The sequence below is a fragment of the Mixophyes fleayi genome, chromosome 3, assembly GCF_038048845.1.
Source record: "Mixophyes fleayi isolate aMixFle1 chromosome 3, aMixFle1.hap1, whole genome shotgun sequence".
Lineage (NCBI taxonomy): Eukaryota > Metazoa > Chordata > Amphibia > Anura > Limnodynastidae > Mixophyes > Mixophyes fleayi.
The window spans coordinates 88,985,963-89,007,750 of record NC_134404.1 but is presented as its reverse complement, the minus strand read 5'-3'; the positions used below and the strand labels follow the sequence as shown (position 1 = coordinate 89,007,750).

General features: G+C 39.7%; 1 protein-coding gene across 5 annotated transcripts in view; it reads left to right on the top strand.

Annotated features, from left to right (window-relative positions):
* The window catches only part of DOCK10 (dedicator of cytokinesis 10), a 256,655-nt gene that overhangs the window by 226,062 nt on the left and 8,805 nt on the right, over positions 1-21,788 (top strand). For 4 of the 5 annotated variants that reach the window (XM_075201945.1, XM_075201943.1, XM_075201942.1 and 1 more), the window contains exons 44-50: positions 276-386; positions 3,205-3,420; positions 7,149-7,206; positions 9,677-9,775; positions 10,616-10,722; positions 14,253-14,375; positions 15,937-16,050. In XM_075201945.1, the coding sequence (XP_075058046.1) occupies positions 276-386; positions 3,205-3,420; positions 7,149-7,206; positions 9,677-9,775; positions 10,616-10,722; positions 14,253-14,375; positions 15,937-16,050 (828 nt within the window). The remainder of the gene's footprint in view (positions 1-275; positions 387-3,204; positions 3,421-7,148; positions 7,207-9,676; positions 9,776-10,615; positions 10,723-14,252; positions 14,376-15,936; positions 16,051-21,788) is intronic. The other variant, XM_075201947.1, reaches the window with a different exon arrangement.

Below are 21,788 nucleotides of genomic sequence, written 5' to 3'. Positions count from 1 at the left end.
AACTACAAGTCTAAGCATTCCTTGCAGCCACAAATAAATGACCACTGCTGTTTTTATTCCAAAATAAAACTATACAATTGTCTTTGCTCAAACATAAACATTTTCCTCTATAATTATCATAACTAAAATTACTTTGAGTAAATCCTCTGAATACACGGGACATATATTCTACAGAATATTTATTCCACAGATAATCCTAATGACACTAATATATGTTAAATGACCTTTCATGTTGTACAATACATTGGACGCATACATCTCTCTTGTGTTAACAGCTCATTAAAGCAGTAAGTCAACTGATTGCTGACGCAGGCATTGGGGGTTCTCGATTCCAACATTCCCTGGCAATTATCAACAACTTTGCTAATGGAGACAAGCAGATGAAGGTAATGGCATTAAAATATTGCTAAGCTACTTTATAGAGCTACTAGAAATATTAGAGCTACTAACAATTACAAATATGTGAAGTGGAGAGTATTTCATTTGCAGTGTGCTGTATAATTGTTGACCCCTTATTACCAATGCTATAATTACATTTTCTAATAAATATCATTCCCTTTGCACTATGTGGATCCTCTTTATAAAACGTGAGCTAATGTGGTTCTTCCATGTGCACTGTCATCCCAGAACCAAAGCGTTACCCAAGTGGTGGACTTATGGATTTAGCAAAGTTTCCAAGAGCCCTTTCAGTTGGTTCCTAGTCTTCTGAATGGACAAGAGGTAGTCTTGTTTTGTCACCATCTCCTGCCATTCATCATACTGTAGATCCACTGGAACCTTCTATTTGATCCAGGTAGCACTGGTAATAGAGGACATCTCACAAAACCATCTGCCGCATCCAGATCTTTGATTAAAAAAAGTCAAATAAAACATAAAAACAATACCTTTATAATGAAGCCCTAAAACTGCATAAACATTGTGCAAAATATATGATTTTGAAAACCCTATGCTCAAAAGCAGCTGATTGCAGTTTGAAGTAAATGTATGGATTTGTACTACCTGTGGGAAGGTAAGCTGCTGCAGAGGCATTAACAAGTGTACTTTTGCACATTTTTGCCTTGTGCAATGGAAATCATATTTATTCAAATGTGCTAACAACAGAAGACTTCATGTATAAAGAGCATTAGATACTTTCAAAACATTTCCATGATAAATTTGTGCATCTAGATGGCTCGCCACGTGCACCTCAAGATACACACCTGCTGGGGAGGCCCTTGTGCAAACTAGCACTGTGCCTAGATTTGCTGGGGGGCGCTAAAAGCAGAAGAGGCTCTCTGTGCAACAGTGTAAACATCACATCAAAAGTCCAACCTCCCGCCACTCCTTTCATTAAACAAACCTTTTTTTTTCTCCTAAATGCTGCCCCTCCACAAACCCCACCATTTGCTCTGTAAGCAGAGGTATATTTGCGCTGAGTGAGGTGTATGTCACCTGCAAATAGAATTTTATGCTACACCTGAGCCGTTTTGCACTTTATAAATGTTCGAGCAATATTAGAGTTAACCTTGGATCACTAAAAGATTAAAGGACACATCACTGATCACCATGTATGGAGGTTTACAGAAGACAAATCATCTCTTTTCTGGCACCCTCTTCTCTCTTCCCTGTCACCCTCTTGTCATCTTCATCATCTTCTGGTACCCTCTCTTCTCTGCTACCCTATTATCTCTCTCCTGGTATCCTCTCTTCTCTTCCCTGTGACCTTCTCATCACTCTTCTCTGTCACCCTATCATCCTTCTCAAGGGCAAACGCAGGATCCCACACCACACTGCCAGTGGGCGTGACCAGCATACATGAGGGCATGGCTATAATTTTAGACAGTGCTTAGCTGCTCTCCAACTCTTCCTATCACCATAATATGCATGGGCAATGCTGCATGCACTACTGTTAAGTGCACTCAGCTCTCCCTTTTCAAGCAAAGCTGGGTGAAGCGGGAGCAGGGTTCAGCCACTTCAATTATACAGTGCCCCAGGCTTGGAGGGGGGTTTCCAGGCACTAGGTTTGCCTAGGCTTCTCCTGGTACTCTCTCCTCTCTTCCCTGTGACTCTATCATCCTTCTCCTTGTACTCTCTCTTCTCTTCTATGTCACCCTATTATCCCTCTCAAGGTACCCACTCCTCCCGACCCTGTGACCCTATCATCCTTCTCCTAGTACGCTCGCCTATCTTCCCTGTTCTCCTTTCATCCCTCTTTTCTCTGGCCCCCTATCATCCCTCACCTAGCACCCTCCCCTCTCTTCCCTGTCATCTCATCATCTTTCACCTAGCACCCTCTCCTCTCTTCCCTGTCATCTCATCATCTTTCACCTAGCACCCTCTCCTCTCTTCCCTGTCATCTCATCATTTTTCACCTAGCACCCTCTCCTCTCTTCCCTGTCATCTCATCATCTTTCACCTAGCACCCTCTCCTCTCTTCCCTGTCATCTCATCATCTTTCACCTAGCACCCTCTCCTCTTTTCCCTGTCATCTCATCATCTTTCACCTAGCACCCTCCCCTCTCTTCCCTGTCATCTCATCATCTTTCACCTAGCACCCTCCCCTCTCTTCCCTGTCATCTCATCATCTTTCACCTAGCACCCTCTCCTCTCTTCCCTGTCATCTCATCATCTTTCACCTAGCACCCTCCCCTCTCTTCCCTGTCATCTCATCATCTTTCACCTAGCACCCTCCCCTCTCTTCCCTGTCATCTCATCATCTTTCACCTAGCACCCTCTCCTCTCTTCCCTGTCATCTCATCATCTTTCACCTAGCACCCTCCCCTCTCTTCCCTGTCATCTCATCATCTTTCACCTAGCACCCTCCCCTCTCTTCCCTGTCATCTCATCATCCCTCACCTAGCACCCTCTCCTCTCTTCCCTGTCATCTCATCATCCCTCACCTAGCACCCTCCCCTCTCTTCCCTGTCATCTCATCATCCCTCACCTAGCACCCTCTCCTCTTTTCCCTGTCATCTCATCATCCCTCACCTAGCACCCTCCCCTCTTTTCCCTGGCTGGTTTAAAGTTAAAATAAGATAAACACAAAATGTCATTTTTTTTTTATGGTATATTTATTTCATTAAACACTGATTAGCAAGCGAAAAAAATATATAAATAAATATGAAGTGTAAAGTCATGGAACAACTGAAGACAAATGAAATAGGTGAATGAATAATGTTCTTTTAAGTTGTACTGTTTAAAATATACTTTTTTTTTCCTCCAAAGAATACTCTTTTTCCAGCAGAGGTAAAAGATCTGACCAAGCGCATCAGGACAGTTTTAATGGCAACAGCGCAGATGAAAGAGCACGAGAAAGATCCGGAGATGCTAGTGGATCTTCAATACAGTTTGGCAAACTCCTATGCCAGCACCCCAGAGCTACGTAGAACCTGGCTGGAGAGCATGGCAAAAATCCATGCCAGGAATGGGGACTTATCCGAGGTACAACAAGCCTTCTAATCTTCAAACTGATTTGTTTCCTCTTTGTGTTCACTACTTAGTGTCTGGGTTACTGGAATAATCCCCATCTCCTGCCTTGTACGGCATTGTACATTTTGGTGTATGGTCACCATTTGCATCTACTGCCTGTCATTGATTTTAGAATACAGATGGCCATTGATAATCTCCACACTTTTAGAGATAGGAGTCTATTATAATTGTTCAGTTATATGGAAAACAAACCCCATCAGCCCGGGTTATTAATGGATTAATTGTGGTTGCAAAACTTAAACTCAAAGTTGTTGGCTGTTACAAGTCACATTAGAGATAATTAGTCACATGAGCACTTTATACACTCAGTGGCCTCTTTATTAGGAACACCTTTCTAGTACTGGGCAGGACTGCCCTTTGTCCCCAGAACAGCCTCTGTTTCAGGAATTCAACAGCGTTTTGGAATTATTCCATAGAGATACTGTTCCATATAGGTATGATAGCATCACTCAATTGCTGCAGGTTTTTCGGCTGAGATGATGTGTGCATGGTGACATGGTGCTTTATCCTGCTGGAAGTAGATATTAGAATATGGGCAGACTGTGGCCATAAAGGGATGCATATGGTCAGCAACAGTACTCAGGTAGGCTATGGCATTTAAACCATGCTAAATTGGTATTGAGGGTCTAATGTGTGCCAAGAAAGCATTCCTCATACCATTACACCACCAGCCTGGTTTGATTTATGTTGTTTACATCAAATTCTGACCCTACCGTCTGCATAATGCAGCAGTAATCAAAGTTCTGTAACTTTTTCACTGGTCGATGTGCTGTGCATTCAGATATGCTCTTCTGCATACCACTGTGGTAACAGTGTCAGCTGTCAGCTTGAACCAGTCTGACTATTCTCCTCTGACCTCTCTAATACCTCATTCAGACTGCCTAAAAAACCTGGGTTTTTGCCGGGGCGAGCTCCAACGACCTGGCGTGATGTGATAGGGGGGTCAGTGCAAAGTCCCAGGACTTTTGGAGGGTTATTCCTGTATCAGTCCTGGCCTGCAGTGTGAACGGTCTTACCTGGGTTTTTCAACCCAAGTCTCGCATAAAGAAGCTGATTGGGGGATTAAGGATGCTGGTTGATGACGTAATCTCAATGCTGCAGAGAAGAGAGAGAGCAGAAAGCATGGCACACTGGCTAGAGGAAGAAGTGCGTGAGCTGCTGCTGATTAGTGGAGAGGAGGAAATCAAAAAACACATCACAGGCACTGTAAAGGATGCAACAGTGTACTATAACATAGCAAAAATACTAACACAGTGTGGGAAAAAGCGCAGTCAGCAGCAGGTGATAAATAAATTAAAGTTGCTTTGAAAACAATACTCAAAAGTGCGTGATCACAACCACAGAGAGTGGTGCTGCCCCTTTAAATAACCTCACCATTTTTTAGGCAATCAAAGCTCCTCTTGTGATGACTCACACTTATTGCCAGGACAGACCTGGGTTCAGTATGAATGAGGCCAATCCAGGAAATTCCAAGGTGCAATGTGAACGGGGCCCGTGAGCTGGGATGCTCGGGGACTCTGAAAAAACCCGGCTTGAAAAACCCGGGATATTGCAGGGGCGGCAATGTGAAAGTGATGGTATAGTAACAAGGCATCTCTGCCCAAAGAGCTGCCGCTCACTGGTGATTTTTGTTTTGCTCCCCATTGTCTGTAAACTCTAGAGACTGCTGTGTGTGAAAATTCTAGGTGGTCAACAGTGTGTGTGTGTGTGTGTGTGTGTGTGTGTGCATGTTTGTGTGTATGTATGTGTATATATATATATATATATATATATACACATAAACACAACATGTGGAATATACTTTCCAGCTTTGACCCTCTCTGCAGATTATTAGGAGATCCAGAACATATTTCCACAGTATAGAGCATATTGTTCTTGCACTCACATACGTGGCTTACCACATGCCAGTTTGTATAGTTTGTCAATGGTATACAGAAGGAAAGATGAAAATTATATAAGCCAGAAATGTAGCCCTAATGCTGGAATAAGCCATTGTCTAGACACAACACAGTCACTGTAGAGATTCTCCTTGTTTCATGAATTGAAGCAGATGTTTCTGGTTAAAAAGTTTACGGTACATTAATGCTCTTGACTATTCTTCCAAGATAAACTTTTCCCTTTCACTGTAGACAGAGTGGAATATATGACTCAAATAATAGAGATTGCTTAGCTATTGCCTACCAGTCTTTTATAGAAAATACTGTATGTAACTTGTTGTATGCAAGCACTAACTATTTCATAAAGGTTTGAGAACAGATTTGTCTTTTTTGTGGATAATAACATTATACATGTATAGTGCCAAAACCCTTAAAGCAATAGGGGAATGAAAAACCTATTAAATAACAAAATATTTGGAGCAAGATTACCAAAGGAAAAAAATGGGCAAAAAAAGTGCAGATGCAGTGCCACATATGGCCAATAGATGGCAACACAACACAAAGTACCACTATTGTTTATTGTAGAATTATGCAGACACTTTATTAAATTCTGTAATCAGTTTGCACTAAAACAAGTAACATAGGATGTAATGTTACTGTGTGTTTGGTGATTATGTTTCTGCATGCAATATGTTAAATATATATCATTTATAAGCTTCAGACATATAGTGCAGGATTTCTACTCAGGACATTTAGTACTGTTTTATTTTTCTCAAATGTGTACGTTTCCTGTTTTTATCCACTAATACATACTTGCCAACTCTCCCGGAATGTCCGGGAGACTCCTGCATTTTGCGAGGGACTCCCGGGCGAATGTGGCAAAATCCCGGATCTGCCCACTTCCTAGTGAAGTGGGCAGAATTAGGTCACAAACGCCGCGATTCCTGGGTTTGGCCCCGCCCCCCGCTGTCAAATGACGCAGTTGTCATGACGTCAAAATGACGCGGATTTTGGAGGCCCCCCCATGACGCCCACCTCCACCGCTGGCTCCCGGATACCAACATTGTAAAGTTGGTAAGTATGCACTAATATAAGGCTCTCCAAATGTTTGAATTAGTTTTTTTTATAGTAGTTGTCTCACAAGCACATAGTAACATACATACATTTTATATTTGTACAGCATACTTGCTAACTTTTCCTCGTTCAGGGAGATCCTGGGGGAGGTGGGGGCTGGGCTTGATGAATCGCCTCATTTTGGCACCGCCCCCTAAGCGATTGTCACAATTTTGGCCAATTACAGCAGGGGGCGGGGCTAAGATTATGCTAATCGGGAGTCTGGGAGGTCTCCCAGAAATGCGGGAGTCTCACGGATATTCCGGGAGAGTAGGCAACTATGTGTTAAAGAAAAGCAGCTAATGAATCTCTAGAGACTGAAGTGTCTTTTACATTTCTGTCTCCATTACTGAAGTCATGTTGTCTTACCTGTCAGTCTTTGATTAAATCTTGGTCTCCATGAAAATGGCCACCTCCATAGGACACATGGACATAGGACACAATTTCTGAACTGTGTCATCATGCCACAGATGGCATGATGTACGTCTTGTACTGGCTCAGCATCAGGGAGAATGCCAGACTCTTCAGCGAGTGAGGGAGATCACCCCTATTTCAGGGAGTCTCCCTGACATTCAGGGAGAGTTGGCAAGTATGTTGTACAGCATTGTGATAGTAAATATCACCAAGATATATATTTTAAAGGAAACAGCAATGTATGAAAGGATTGTTCTTTTTTTAATATCTTTTCAGGCAGCCATGTGCTACGTCCATATTGCCGCATTAATTGCAGAGTATTTAAAAAGGAAAGGTAAGATGTATATGTAAGAAATTAAAATAAAGCGTCTAAATTGTTTTACTAGCCTCTATGACATTTTAACAAGTGAACAATATAGACATATGACAACATTGTACGTCTAACTATATGGACTCTTTATTTGCATGACTGTTTATTATCATATCTCTATGTGGGTCAGAATTAAACAAAATATCAAGCATGAACCCCTATTGTCTAAATTATCGCTGAATGGACAAATGGAAGAATACAGGGCCTAATTCATTAAGACACGCAAAACGAATGAAAATTGTGTTTGTTTTTTATCAGAACACACTTAAATCAGGCATACACACATCTGTATTCAACAAGGAGCGGATCTGAAAAGACGGCCATTGTTGAATTTGGGTCTAGATGTACTCTGTTCTGACAGAAAATACACTGCAATACATAAGTGGAATATAAAATCCCAGCAGAATGCACAGAAAAAAAAATCAATATTGTCACCTGTTAATAATATAGTCACTGATGACAAAACATTAAAAAAAAAAAAACAATTTCCATTCCCCCCTTCCCCCATAAAATACATTTATTAGGATATTAGTAATATGTACAGTGCATTTTTACAGTTGTTCCTGATTGCATGCGTACGGGATCATCATCACAATCACTTGACACCTATACCTGACCTGTAGCTGGTGCAGGTGATAAGACATAGGAACACATATCTTTTGAGATGCCCATATTTGAATCAAACGTTCCTGAGTGTGCTTGACCTTGGCACACCCTTTATGTACATTGAAAACATGCTTACGAACATTCCCCTGCTCGTTCCGCCCTAAAATCGTATGCTGTTGTGGGAGTCCTTTGTACTCGAAGACAAATTGGTTGATCTTGTGTTTACTGGTGTATGCTCCAGCTCTGGGCAGCATATGCTCCAGCTCTGGGCAGCCTGTGCTCCAGCTCTGGGCAGCCTATGCTCCAGGGCTGGGCAGCCTGTGCTCCAACTCTGGGCAGCGTATGCTCCAGCTCTGGGCAGCGTATGCTCCCGCTCTGGGCAGCCTGTGCTCCAGGTCTGGGCAGCGTATGCTCCAACTCTGGGCAGCCTGTGCTCCAGGGCTGGGCAGCCTATGCTCCAGGGCTGGGCAGCCTGTGCTCCAGCGCTGGGCATGGACAGTGCGTTTTTACGCAAAATATGGTACTTACGGCATTTACAATCCTTAATGAATCACGCCCATAGCATATTTCTCTGTTCCGGAAGAAGTGTTATATTACTTTATTATAATTATATAGATATTTAGTATAATATTATATTTTGTCACTTTTAGATAAATGGACCAGTCACAAATGCAGCTATTTTTTGCTTAATATATATTTGTGACAATGCAGTCCATCAATTAATGTCCTGTGTCTCATACCCAAGTTAGCTGTAAATCCAGGGAAATGGATCAATTTTGCACCTTGGGCAAACCATGTTGCACTGCATGGGGGAGTGGCAGATTTAATTTCTGCAAATAGACTGTAATTTAGAGCTCAACTCTAAATTGCACTGTAAAAGTAAAGACATCCAAGTTTGGTGTGCATGACCAAATAACTAATATCCAACATGTGGAATGTGTACAAATATATAAATGATTAAATCATGTAAATTACTGAAAGTTGGATATCAAAATAAACTTATTTTACTACTGTTTGGTTTAAACAAGTTGTTATTTCTAGAGCACATCGCCACTCACTATCTTGTTAATTTTTATATTTCGCTACAAGTTTAATTCAAAAGTCTTAACAAAGATGTTTTAAGCAAATTGAATTCATACTTGCCAACCTTTCTAAAAGTAAATTCCGGGAGATGCCGGGTAGGAGGCGTGGTTGAATGTTGGGAAGGGCTGGGGTGCGGATAATAGCATCATTTTGGCCCCACCCCCGCAACATTTTTGTAGCGCGGGGTGGGGCCAAAATGACGCAATTTACCGTGAATCGCGTCATTTTGACAAGTAAGTTGCCGTATGCGGGATACTTGCCTGTTCTCCCGGGAGTCCGGGACACCTACCTGGATTTCGGGAGTCTCCTGGAAATTCCGGGAGAGTTGGCAAGTATGATTGAATTAAAATGGTATGGTCTGGCCCCAAACAGAATCCTTGTTCTGTTTATCTTCATAATCATAACGTTTGTCTAAAGATAATACAAGATAAATCAATAAAAGTGAAATCACAATCAGACACACATGCAAAGAAGAAAAGAGAGGAAAATTAAATTAACTGTTTGAATCTCGTGAATACTGTTTGCTAATCTACATGGTGTCCTGGAGGCAAACACCATTAACTGTGATATTTTGGAAATACATTAAAATATAATATTATTAAATTACAAAACATTAATAATATAATCTAAATATTGTTTAGAAACAATTTTCAATATCTGAAATGTAATTATTCATTATCTGTAACGTGCATGCACTAACATTTCTGTATGGTCACCTTACTAAAGTTATGTGGAACTACTATAGGTTACTGGAAAACTGAAATCAGTCAGGCCCCAAGCTTGCTGCAGGAAGAGGACACATTATCTGATTATAACTCATTACTAATCTTCACCGGTGTAAAAAGTGAGTGCCCTAACACTGCATGAGACTTATTTATAGTCGGGTCATGTGCTGTATTTCTGCTGCCGTAACTTAATATCTGAATTTGGCTGCTTGCTTGTTGCATTATTGACGTAGTGGTACTATTTTGTTTGAATGAAACATTTTTGTAACAATAGAACAGATTTGGCTGGCCAGCCTGGTTGCTCTGTACACCTTACTTTTATTTGCTTGCGCCTGACCTCTTGGATCTATACTTACGTACATGGGACACATACACATGGACACACACACACATGGGACACATAGACAGACACATAGACCTGCCTGTGTTCTGAGGTAGATACTGAGAACGGTGTTGTGTAATGATGAAATAAATTGTAGAACTCCTGGTTTGTTCATTCTGCTTTGGGGAAGTTCCCAAATAAAGTTTTGCCTGAACATCATTTTCAGGTGGATTAACATTTATCTTCCAGTCTGTCTCTATTATTGCCTAAGTTATACAAGCAGCAGCCATTTTTCTGTAGACATGGCTACTGCTTTGGAGAGAAATTTCATTGTGAGAACTGACCACCAAGTGGTTATTACCGAGTGGTGAGTAAGACTGAGCAGTACCACTATGTTATACCACTGTATACTGACCTACTACAACCACTGATTGTAAGTTCCATGGCAAATATCTCATGTTCTGTCATTATAGGACAACTGTTATATGAATATCTTTACTGTGACAAGATGAATTTTTATTTTTCATGACTTTTGTTTACAATAAATATCCTTAAATGATCTATTAAATAAAAGCGGACTATTGCAGTTTAAGTAGCTACAGAATTTGAAAGACTGATGTAATAATTTCATTGTCAGGTTTATTTTCCATGGGGTGGCCAGCCTTTCAGAGCATTACTCCAAATATCAGGGAAGAAGGGGCAATGAAAGAAGACTCAGGGATGCAGGATACTCCCTACAATGAGGTAAGAACATGTTGCAAGAAGGTATGATGAGATATGTAATGAAAACGAAGGTACACACTTTGGAGCTCATTTAGTGGACGTGTTTGTGCTCGGAACATCCATAAGAAAAGAGGCACAATAAAATATGTATTTACATGCATATGTTGAGTCAAACTAGAAACAGTAGCATTTTCACCAGGCATTACAGGCTTCACCAGTGTTTATACTCCATGCTTGCCAACTGTCTCGGAATGTCCGGGAGACTCCATGTTTCTAGCCAATCTAATAATATACACAGGAGAGAATATGTTCTTCACAGTGCTATTAATAAATGAAAAAGTCACATATTTAATATAAAATGTAATTAAGTGCAAACATAAATACAAATTAAATTAAAGCATCTGATATTTTCCCCAAATGGAAATGTTGCGACTTTAAAGATGAGGACACAGGGAATGTCTCCAGTTCACCTGGCAACATGAAAATGTCTGCAGGCTAAATGCCAATTCTTCCATTGTGGGGACAGCTTGAAAAATGTCAACAGTGTGAATCACAATGCCGACATTAAAGGACCAATGCCGGCGGTTCATCGTCATCATTATTGGATATTAGCAGTCTTCCCCCACCTGCACGTGATACACCTTTGACAACGTATATATCTGTGGATGTGCCCACGCCTAATTGTGTCATAGTTACATGAACTCAGCCTGTGTTTGCCTGGCCCTGTTCCGGCTCTCCAGGCAATATGCAAAAGACTAAATACAAATGTATACTTATGCATTTTAGGTACGCAGATGCATACTTTAAGCAAAACGAAAGCAAAAAACAGACATTCATCCAACTCTTAATGAGCCATATTGTATGTTATTAACAATCCATTGAGCCTAATCTATTTTATCCTTTCACTCATCATATAGTATAATGTATCGTCACACAAACTTCTCCACCATTCTACATATTCTATCTGCCATCCTGTCATCTCATACACCTATCATAATCTGCTTTCTTCCTCCTCATACACAAACATCTTAATTTACTATTCTACATATTATAGCCCACCTTACCAACCTCACTAACCTCATACACAGATGATCATATTCCACTCTCCTTCCCCTCATCCACACAGTCTAATTCAATAATTCACCACAATAACCCCTTTTCCCCTTCTCATACACAGATCATATTTTACTCTCCTTCCTTTCAGTCGCACTTTCTAATCCACTAATTTACATGATAACCTCCTTGTTCGCTTCTCATCAATAGAAGCTATTACACTCTACTCCAGCACATACTTGCTGTCTCATCCACTATATTCAACAAAATACATACATCCTAGTAACCCTCAAACAGCACACCCTGATCCATGTTCCTTACCCTCATTCACACATCCTAAATCACTGTTACACCTTCTAATGTACCTTCCTCCTTCTCATACATAGATTGTAATTCATCCCCTCCTCTTACACCATGTACACACATCCTAAACATCATCATAATCTATTTATAAGGGGCCTTTAAGTCTGTAGCTATCATTTAAAAATAAAGATTCTCTGATGCGATCACTGTGGTTCCAAAGCACATAGATTTTATTTGCAAAAAATAGAATACAAGGTGATGTTTGGTATCCATAAGCATGCACCTGCTAGTACTAGGCCAAACTTCTATCAGAACGCTCTGGGTTCCAAAGCCAGGGCTCAACAATTTATACACTGTACAGTTGTAAAAGCAGTGACATCACACAGATACAGTTACAGAATTAAGGTCTTCATTCATAGGTTGAAGGGTCTTGACCTCCCAGGAACTTGATGTGGTCATTGTTCCTTGAAACTGTCGGTGTCCGTCTCCAGATTCCCGGCTCTAGACCTGTATAAACTGATTTTTATGATCCCTATGAGCTGACTATTTAGTGCAAAACGCTACATAAATAATACTACTATTCCTTAAATCTGTCCTTTGGGACTCTCCCTGGCCCCACCCCCACAGCCACAGTGAGACACAACCGTTCAAGCTAGCCATCTATTAGTGTGGTCAGTCTGGCAGTGAATCAGAATGAATAAGCTTCACATTGATTTCACTGCCAGAATGTACCTGCACTACTGAGAACTTTAGTCTCAGAAGAAAGACTTGGTCCGCAGCCTTAAAGAACAGGTAAATGTGTGCAGGGAAGATGTTACGTGGGAGGGGGTAAAAATGTTTTATTTCCGGGATGAGGGTAGATTTGGGTTACTCTATAGGTAGTGGGGGAAGTGCTACTACAGAGGTAATGAGGAGGCGGTGTGTTACTGCAGTGGTGAGAGGATGTGTGAGATGGGAGGAGGGGAAGAAATAGGTTACTACAGGGATAATGGAGGAAATGGGACACTGCAGAGGTCATGGGGAGATAGGCTATGACAGAGGTGATGGGGTGTGATGTGTTACTATAGTGATTAGGGGTGGAATGTGTTGTATGGGAGGGGTGGGTGGAGGAAAGTGTTACTACACAGGCAGGGGGGAAATGTGCTATCTTAATATCCACAAAGATAATTCTCCTTCCATTGCCTACAGCAGGCTCCAGCTGTTGTAAATCTAAAGCCCCAGCATGCCTGGTTTGGTGGAATGGTGGTATGTCATGGGCGGCAAGGTATTCAAGGGCCAATCTGAGGAGGATGGACCTCAAACCAGTGTCTTGCTTATGGTCCCATGGTGCCCTAATTCAGCTCTGACTGGTGGAACACCCAGAGGGGGTAGTGCCAGGTGGGGTAGGATAAGCTGCAGTGAAAAGGTGACTTTTACTAGAGCAATAGAATGAAGATTAGAGGACAGCTTGGTCAGACAGTGTAGGGAGGTCCAGAAGTCTCTCTCTACACTACAAATATTTTCGATTAGAAATCCCTCATTTACTATCTACATCTCAAAGCATCGAAGGCCAACAACCCTCACACACATACATTCACAACAATCAGCCCAGTCGTACACAGTAAAGTTGGTTACACATCAATTTGGCCAAACTAGGTGGCCAAGAGAAACTAAAATCCATCTGTGTGTCCACAGATATGTATGTGTAGTCATCAGCTGTCCTCACTAATGGAGTGTGAGTGTAGGCGTCACTAATGGAGTGTGAGTGTAGGCCGGTTGAATCTGGCAACCCACTCATAGATCTAAATGTGGCCTCCTTCAGTAGTGTAAGTATCTCTATACACACAGCTACCTATTGTTAGATATGCAGATATGTTGACTGTTCATAGCCTTGATTGCTGACATCTGTAGTATTACTCGGTTTTTATATAATATATAACACTATTTATAATACAACACATTTTTGCACAGAGCTGTAGAAAGAATCTTTATGAGTTCCCAGAAGAGCGTAGAATTTTCCCTACAGGCACACAAATATACATACATTAGAGCCAATTTAGTTAGACACTAGTTATCCACATGGATATGGCGAGAATGTGCAAACTCCAAGCAGATAGCGCCATGATCAGGTTTGATCCCAAGTCTCTAGTGCTGCAAATCACTAATACTTTTATACCACCATGTAATGCATTATATATGCCTTTGTGTCATTGCAGACAACTCTGGTAGAACAGCTGGATCTGTGTGTTGACTACCTCTGGAAATCGGAAAGATATGAGCTGATTGCTGATGTCAGCAAGCCAGTCATTGCTGTGTTTGAGAAGCAGCGGGACTTCAAAGTAATTTGCTGTTCTATTTCTGAAAGATTGTTTGATGCTTCATAACCACGTCAACTAGGTTTAGAGTATGACCTACATAAGCCGAAGCAGAGCAACGCTGGCGTTCAGTGATTCAGTTATAATATAGAACAAAGCTCAGCATTTTGCCACTATGTTAATATTTTCTTTTTTCTTTTTTTTTTTAAACTATGAGTATCTTGATTTTCAAATGATTTCCCATTTTAAAAGGTAATCTGACAATAGTTGCTAATTAACCGACATTCCTCACATGTAGTCCTGTGGACATCTGACAGCAGACAGAGGATAGAGTAGGTGGGGCATAATAAATCTGTCCTAGCTGTTTAAGCAGCTTGGATGGGATATGCATTGTATGTAGCAGCTGATTGGGTTGGTTGCAATGTACAGGACATACATACATGACCAGGAGTTTGAAGTGAAGACATTAATAGATGCTGCTAACATGTAGAATTCAGTGATTTGGAACTTCTGCAGAAAGGTGGCAGTGCTTAGTGGGACAACTAAAATCATAGTTGCCAACCTTTAACGATTGGCCTCCAGGAGTCTCGGTGTAGAGGTGGGTGTAAGGGGCTCTGTATACTAATCAGACTTTTCTTTGCTTTCATTATCTAGTTACACATCACAAAAAGTCAATCAGATCTGTGCATTTCTATTATTAAACATCTTTACTTTCTGCCAATGGGCCTCATTTACTTAATACACAAGAGGCATACTGTGCAAAAATGTAAGCCAGAGTCCACCCTCTTATCACTTTAGTACCAGCCCTTTAATTAAAATAAACGTAAAAAAAATTTCTCCTAAAATAGTGTTTGGTTTAGTCTCGTCTATGGTTTGAATTAATCATAAGAGCTTTGTGACATCAGGATTGTGGTACTTTTGTGTGTGAGGCTTTTTTGCGGAGTGAAAATGGTCGCGCATCAGGACATGCCCTGAAAATGTGCCTCTTCCACCCCTTTATCTCATTTCAATAATCTCACACCACATTCGTGCACTGATTCTCACAACTAGGCAGTGCGCCGACCCCATACTATTGGTAGAAATGCCCTCATTCTACCCAACTACTCCCTTTCGGCGTCTAAATCTCTTCCGCATACGCCATATTTCCCCAAACCTTGGGTGCATTGGCAGAAATCCTGGCACGCTTGCACAAATCGAGGGGCACAGTAGGATCTAAACTGATTTTGCATGATGCATGGGATGTTTTCATATCTGTAAATGGCCTTGGGCAGTGGCATAAAGTGGGAAAATTGAGCATAATACAGAAAACGTAAAATTCCAAAATGGCACAGGCAACAGAACATTAATGCAATAATACAATGAAAATAAAAAAACATAATATGAAAGATATAATAGGCAATGTATAGAACAAATGTAACTTGTAATAATAACATGAAGTTTCCTGCTTTATTAGCACATTCAATTTTACTGTGAAATATCTTTAAACAGTGGCATAAATGTCATGCAGATTTAGACATGAATAATAATGAAAATGCATGTAATAATATATATACTTTTTTTTAACTTTATGTCCACTTATTTGTAGAGGCTGTCAGAGTTGTATTACCGTATTCACCGAAGCTACCTAAAAATCGCTGAAGTTGTAAATACAGAGAAAAGATTATTTGGCCGTTATTATAGAGTTGCCTTCTATGGCCAGGTAAGTTGAAATTACAGTTTGAATGTATATTATAAGGCTGCGATTCAGTGAACAAATTGCTGCGTTCAATTGTAGTTGACCTTAAATTTGTTTGATCAATGAAATGATTTGTCATGGGAAAAAGATGGTAACCTATCAAGTCACCAATATTCCTGCTAGAGCCAGACAACTGTATAATAGTTTCTGGGCCACAGCCCAAATATGTTCTACTCCTCCATGCTTTCACAAATATATACTGACACTTAGTATGTTACTATATAATATTTATGGGAAATGAATGTGGCTGGCAGCCCATACATTTTTTACACTCCTTGCATTATTTATTTCTCATTATACATAAAACATCACTTGTTTTTGTTAAAGGATCAAATGAATATTTATTTCAGCATATTCAATGCAGAAACTTAAGCAAATTTTGTAGAGAAATTAGAATATCCATTTTTAAAATAAACAGCTGGTTAAAATGATGTACGTTTGATATCTGTTAGTAACATGCCACTTGTGTAACAAATATAGTATACATGAGAACAATACATACAGTAGTCTTTATTTTACGGTTTCTGTAGCCATTGTCGGGGTTTGAGGTCACATGACCACTGGGAATCAATTGTTTCTCAACCTCTGGCTACATGCATCCCTCATGCGATTTACCCCAAGCCTTCTATGCTAGGGGTACTTTATCTGAATCACACACCTGACGATGGGATGCCAGTGTCTTTTTACACCCTTATGATCTTGGAGATGCCAACTAAAAATTTGGTGTTATAATGTGAACCATAATACATAATGCTATAGTTTAGGTGGTTTATTTGGAATATGAACTTTAAATCAATTCTATTTTCTGTAAATCTAATATATGGCCCTAAATTTGAGGTCCCTGAAATAGTGACATTTACTGACCACTGATCCAAGATGCATATCCTCTCTGCCATACTTGCAAGATGTCTCTACAGAACAGAGAGTAACTTGCCTCCAGGTTGTGCAAAGTTTTAAATTGCAAATAAATCTGTTAACAATACTTTCTGGAGTTAGTATGTATTGTATTCTCATTATAACCCCAGAAGCACATGAATTGTGGGAAAGCCCTGTGACAGGTTCTAATTTGTATTCATTGATGGGCAACCTGATATACTTTGGGGCACATGGTGCGGCCCTCTAACATTCAAAAGGGCATCACGTTACCCTTATTCTCAGTAATAAGTTAAAACATGTAATCACAGAGACAACGGTCTGTAAAAACATAACAGCAGGTATTTTAAACAAGTGTTACCAGCTATACCAAACAAATGGGACAATATAGCAGGAAGGACCTGGGGGCTGCAAGTGAAGACTTGGTGGGCTGCATGCGGCCTTGGGCTGTCTGTTGCCCATCACTGCATTATACTGTGTCCATATCCTTACCACTGGTTAGCTAATGTTGTCACTGGGATGTAGTTTGTGCTCACCTGAGACATTGTAAATACAATCTAAACACAGAATTTACAGTGTATGAGACTGCATGAATAAGACTGCAATTATTTAAAAAGGTTATCCACTTATTAGTACATCTGCTGACACACAGAGAGAATCCCTCTGTTATCTAAATGTATAACTTGCTCATTTTCCATTGGTTACTACAAGTCACCCATACTCTTTACTAGACCTCTATTAACAGAGCGGTATTGAAGAGGTAGGGGGAGGGGGGTGGGGGCGGACTGAGTCCTCCAAAGCTGTGAGCTGCTATACGAAGGGGAAGGGGTGTAATATTAAGAAGGGGTTCTCTAAAAGGGGAATAACCCTTTAATAAATAAACACTGGAATAAAGCTTTACCTTTGTAGCTCCCTGTGTTGGCTGTATATGGATGCAGCAGCCTTTTGTGGGTGTTTTGTAATATGAAAACTCCAACTTAGGAAATTTCCTACCAATCAAACAGCTGTAATTCCTCATTGCTAAAATGACCTATACTAGATGTTACATGTCACACACTATTTATCATATCAAAAACATGGAATAGAGCACATGGAAAAAATAAAATAAAAGTTACATAAATCTGTGTATATCTGCTGTCCTAGGTCTAAGAACCTTTATGCTAATATATATAGTACATTTCTTGACCATCATTTTGTAGTATACATAATAAGGTGGTGATAAAGTAAAGCACTATTAAAGCCCAGACACCTAAGCATTCTGCTGCTGGAAGGTAAATATAGGCACTTTCCCAAAACACTTAATAAAGCTGAAGATAAAATAGATTTTCTGCTCTAGCTCATTTGCAGAAAGGAAATATCTGGCTTGTTGAGAACAAATGAAATGTGGCATACTTAATCCCCTGAAAGGTAGAGCACAAATGTTTTCAGACATGACTGGTTCCCTGTATCAGTCTTTAAGGATGTCTCATGCCAAGTTTGAGTCAATCAGCGGCTCAGCCTGAGTGTGATGGTTTCTGGCCTGCTAGGGGTTCCTGTATTCTGAACTGGGAATTACACAAACTGCAATGACTTATGAAATCGCTCAAATATTCTGACTCAAAGTTAATGCTGCATTTACTCTTTTTTTCCGTCCGATCCTATTGAAGGCTGTGGTAAGTGCCTCATTTCTGCTTGTCTTTCTTTACCACTTACACAGACAACGACAGCTATTATCCATTATGTCTTATATCTAATTTATTAATACCAGCTATGATGTTCATTTGTCACTTTGGTGAAATGTGCGAGTGCTGTGTTCATTTGTGTCTGTTCACATCCCAGCATTTATGACAGACTTTGATTTTAGTTATATATCTTTATCAATGTTTTCATAGACTGAGAGTAGACAATACATGAACAGTCATATTCATCACCATATATTATTATATTATATATTATTTATATAGCGCCACTGATTCCGCAGCGCATATTACAGTTGCTAGTCACTCTTCGCTTTTGTCTCCATCAGACCTAATGATCTTAGGACATATGCTACTTCTACACACAGTGACAACTGGACCAGTAGGTCCCCAGTATAGAAATGAGATATTATACTGTCTACAAAGAGCACTATATTTTAGTCATATCATACAACCTCAATAAATATTATAAATCTATAACAGGCCCAGTATAATGTAGATATATAGCCTCCATATTATGCACCAGTAGCCCCATGTCTGGGTAATTCTAGCCTTTCTGCCACTTGGGGGGATTTGATAGTAATGCCCAGTCATATGCCCCATTGGAGAGATCAGATTTATGAGCAGGGATTTAATGCAAAACACTGAGAGGTAAAACAAAACAACTGTTCTGAAGGGGTCAGAGATGAAGCCAGGAGAACCTAAGTTTTGTTCTGGAAATTAATGCAAAAATAGAGTGAGGTACAGAGCTCACAGAGAGGACTGGACTCAGAGTGATGGAGAGCTGACTTTCCTGCAGGGAGCGAAGGCAAAGTAGGGCAAGGTAAAAAGCTCACAGTGGGGAGTGGGAGTGATTGGCTAGTGTGTCCAACCAATTGGATACAAGTCTTGTGAAATCTTTCATACCTGCTCCATTGTATTTGATATGCTGGAGCTACTGTTCTGCTTCCTCCACCCCCCACCCCAAACACTCAATGCCAATTATTCTAGCATACAGGGGATATCATTGCGGAGTGGTGAATGACTACAGTTACTTACCTAGTAGTAAGTGACCACCAGTGATCACAGGTTTCCCATTATTCCTCCAAATGAAGGCACTGCTATTCCTGATCTGTCTCCCTAATCATGTAAAGTAACCTGTTAATATTAATAGTCATATTGTTGTTATTATTAATATTCTTTCTCTTCTTTCAAAGTAGGATATTTTTCTAAAAATTATTCTTTAATAAACTCCCATTTGCTCAACAATTTAACCTTAGGGAACATCACCTTTTTTTAAAGAGAAAAACACATTGTTGATGTTTGCATTCAGATGTTATGAGTATTAGGACCATTAGATGGCACTGTTTGATAGTCTAGTTATTTCAGATGGTTGTTTATGTACCAGCTGTTCATTGCTATATAAACACTGTAGAGGTTGTTTACAAAGTGCAGAATGTCTGCTGATCAGTGCAAAATCAGCGTTGCCCCTGAACCGAGATTTCCTTCAAGGATTAGGAACCAGCTTAAAAAAAGGGATGTGTAATTTTAGCAAATGCCGGCACAATTTTCTTGCCCCTTGGTTATTTATAGAAGCCTTACGGGCTTCATTTTGAGTTGGACATGTCCATTTGTGAGGTGCATATATACACGAATTGCACACGTTCTGGTCTCAGCAATTATTTTACTTTAATTTTGCTCTTCGGTGGAGAAGTGGATTTCTAGGTGCACTGCAAGCAATGTAATAAAAGTGATATTTGACCTTCGAAAAAAGTGTTCAAGTTTGTGATGTATGTTGAAATCTTCATTCATAAACAACATATACCAGAATCTCCAATCATAGATTCATAATTCCCACATGCATATGAAAAAAGAGAAAAAACAAAACATAGTGCAATATTGCCAGAAGTACTTCAAATATTTTCTCTATGATGGATGTAAGAGGTTAAAAATCCAAAGAGCGAAGGCTCTTGTAGAATGCAAACTTGCTAGACCTATCTTTTCATATCAGTCTTAAAATATTTTACAAGTTTAAGGTGTCAAATCATAAAATATTTTATGGGAAAAAGCAATATTACGCTAGAATTTTGTACTTTATTTAAATTTTTGGGTACAAAATGTAAATATATTCCTGAGGCATAATACATCTTATATATTTCTTTTAAAGAAATCACTATGGGCACTTCTCAAGACAGCTTCTAGTAAGTGTGTATGAGAAAATTACGTGTGGATTTGACACCTTACACTTGTAAAATATTATAAGACCGATATGAAAAGATAATTTTAGCAAGTTTGCATTCTACAAGAGCCTTTGCTCTTTGGCTTTTGAACCTCTAAAATCCATCATAGAGATAATATTTGAAGTACTTCTGGCAATATTGGCGCTGTATCAATTCTGTCCAAAACTCTTTTACTCATTTTGATTGTTTAGGGTGTGTATCACCAAATTACAATGTGATTGGCTGCTTCTTTTGGAGCACTAATAGTGTTTCATCTATTGAATTTGTACAATGTAATAAAAGGCTTCACACACATAAAATAATAAAGACAGTTTTGATGTCCTCTCACTCACGTAGCTTATTAAGTAGATTAAGCCAAGCAGTATTTTAAGAGAAAAGTATAAAAGTTAATTTTAATGATAGAGGTGGTATTAAAGTGATAAGAGGTTGGACTTTGTGTAGCATTTACACTTTTGCACAATGCACCTCTTCAGATTTTCACAGCTAAAAGTGCGCTGGGCGGGCGATCCAGGCATATCAGTACAAGACATTTATGGTGACCTTTCTATATGTCAATTAAACAGAGTGATTATGGGTAATTACATAATAGTACCTGACATATCACCTTTATATCTCGGTCCCAGCCTTTGCACCAAGTTAAGTACCAATACTCACTATCTCTTTTGTTCTAGTGTCTTCCACAGATTGATTCTTGCTATCTTTTTAAAAGAATCAAATGTACAATAATTTTTTTAAAGATCAGATTTACTGTACATTATAAAATCACTTTTGAATACATTTCATGGATTAACTAAAAAATACAATTATTTTAAATTTATGTGTATGGGGAGTTATAATATGTTAACCTTCTGCTGGTCTAAAGTTGTTAGGATTTTTTAAATTAACTGATTCTATAGCTTCAAGACCCAGCCATTCATCCCTGCATTAATTCTTC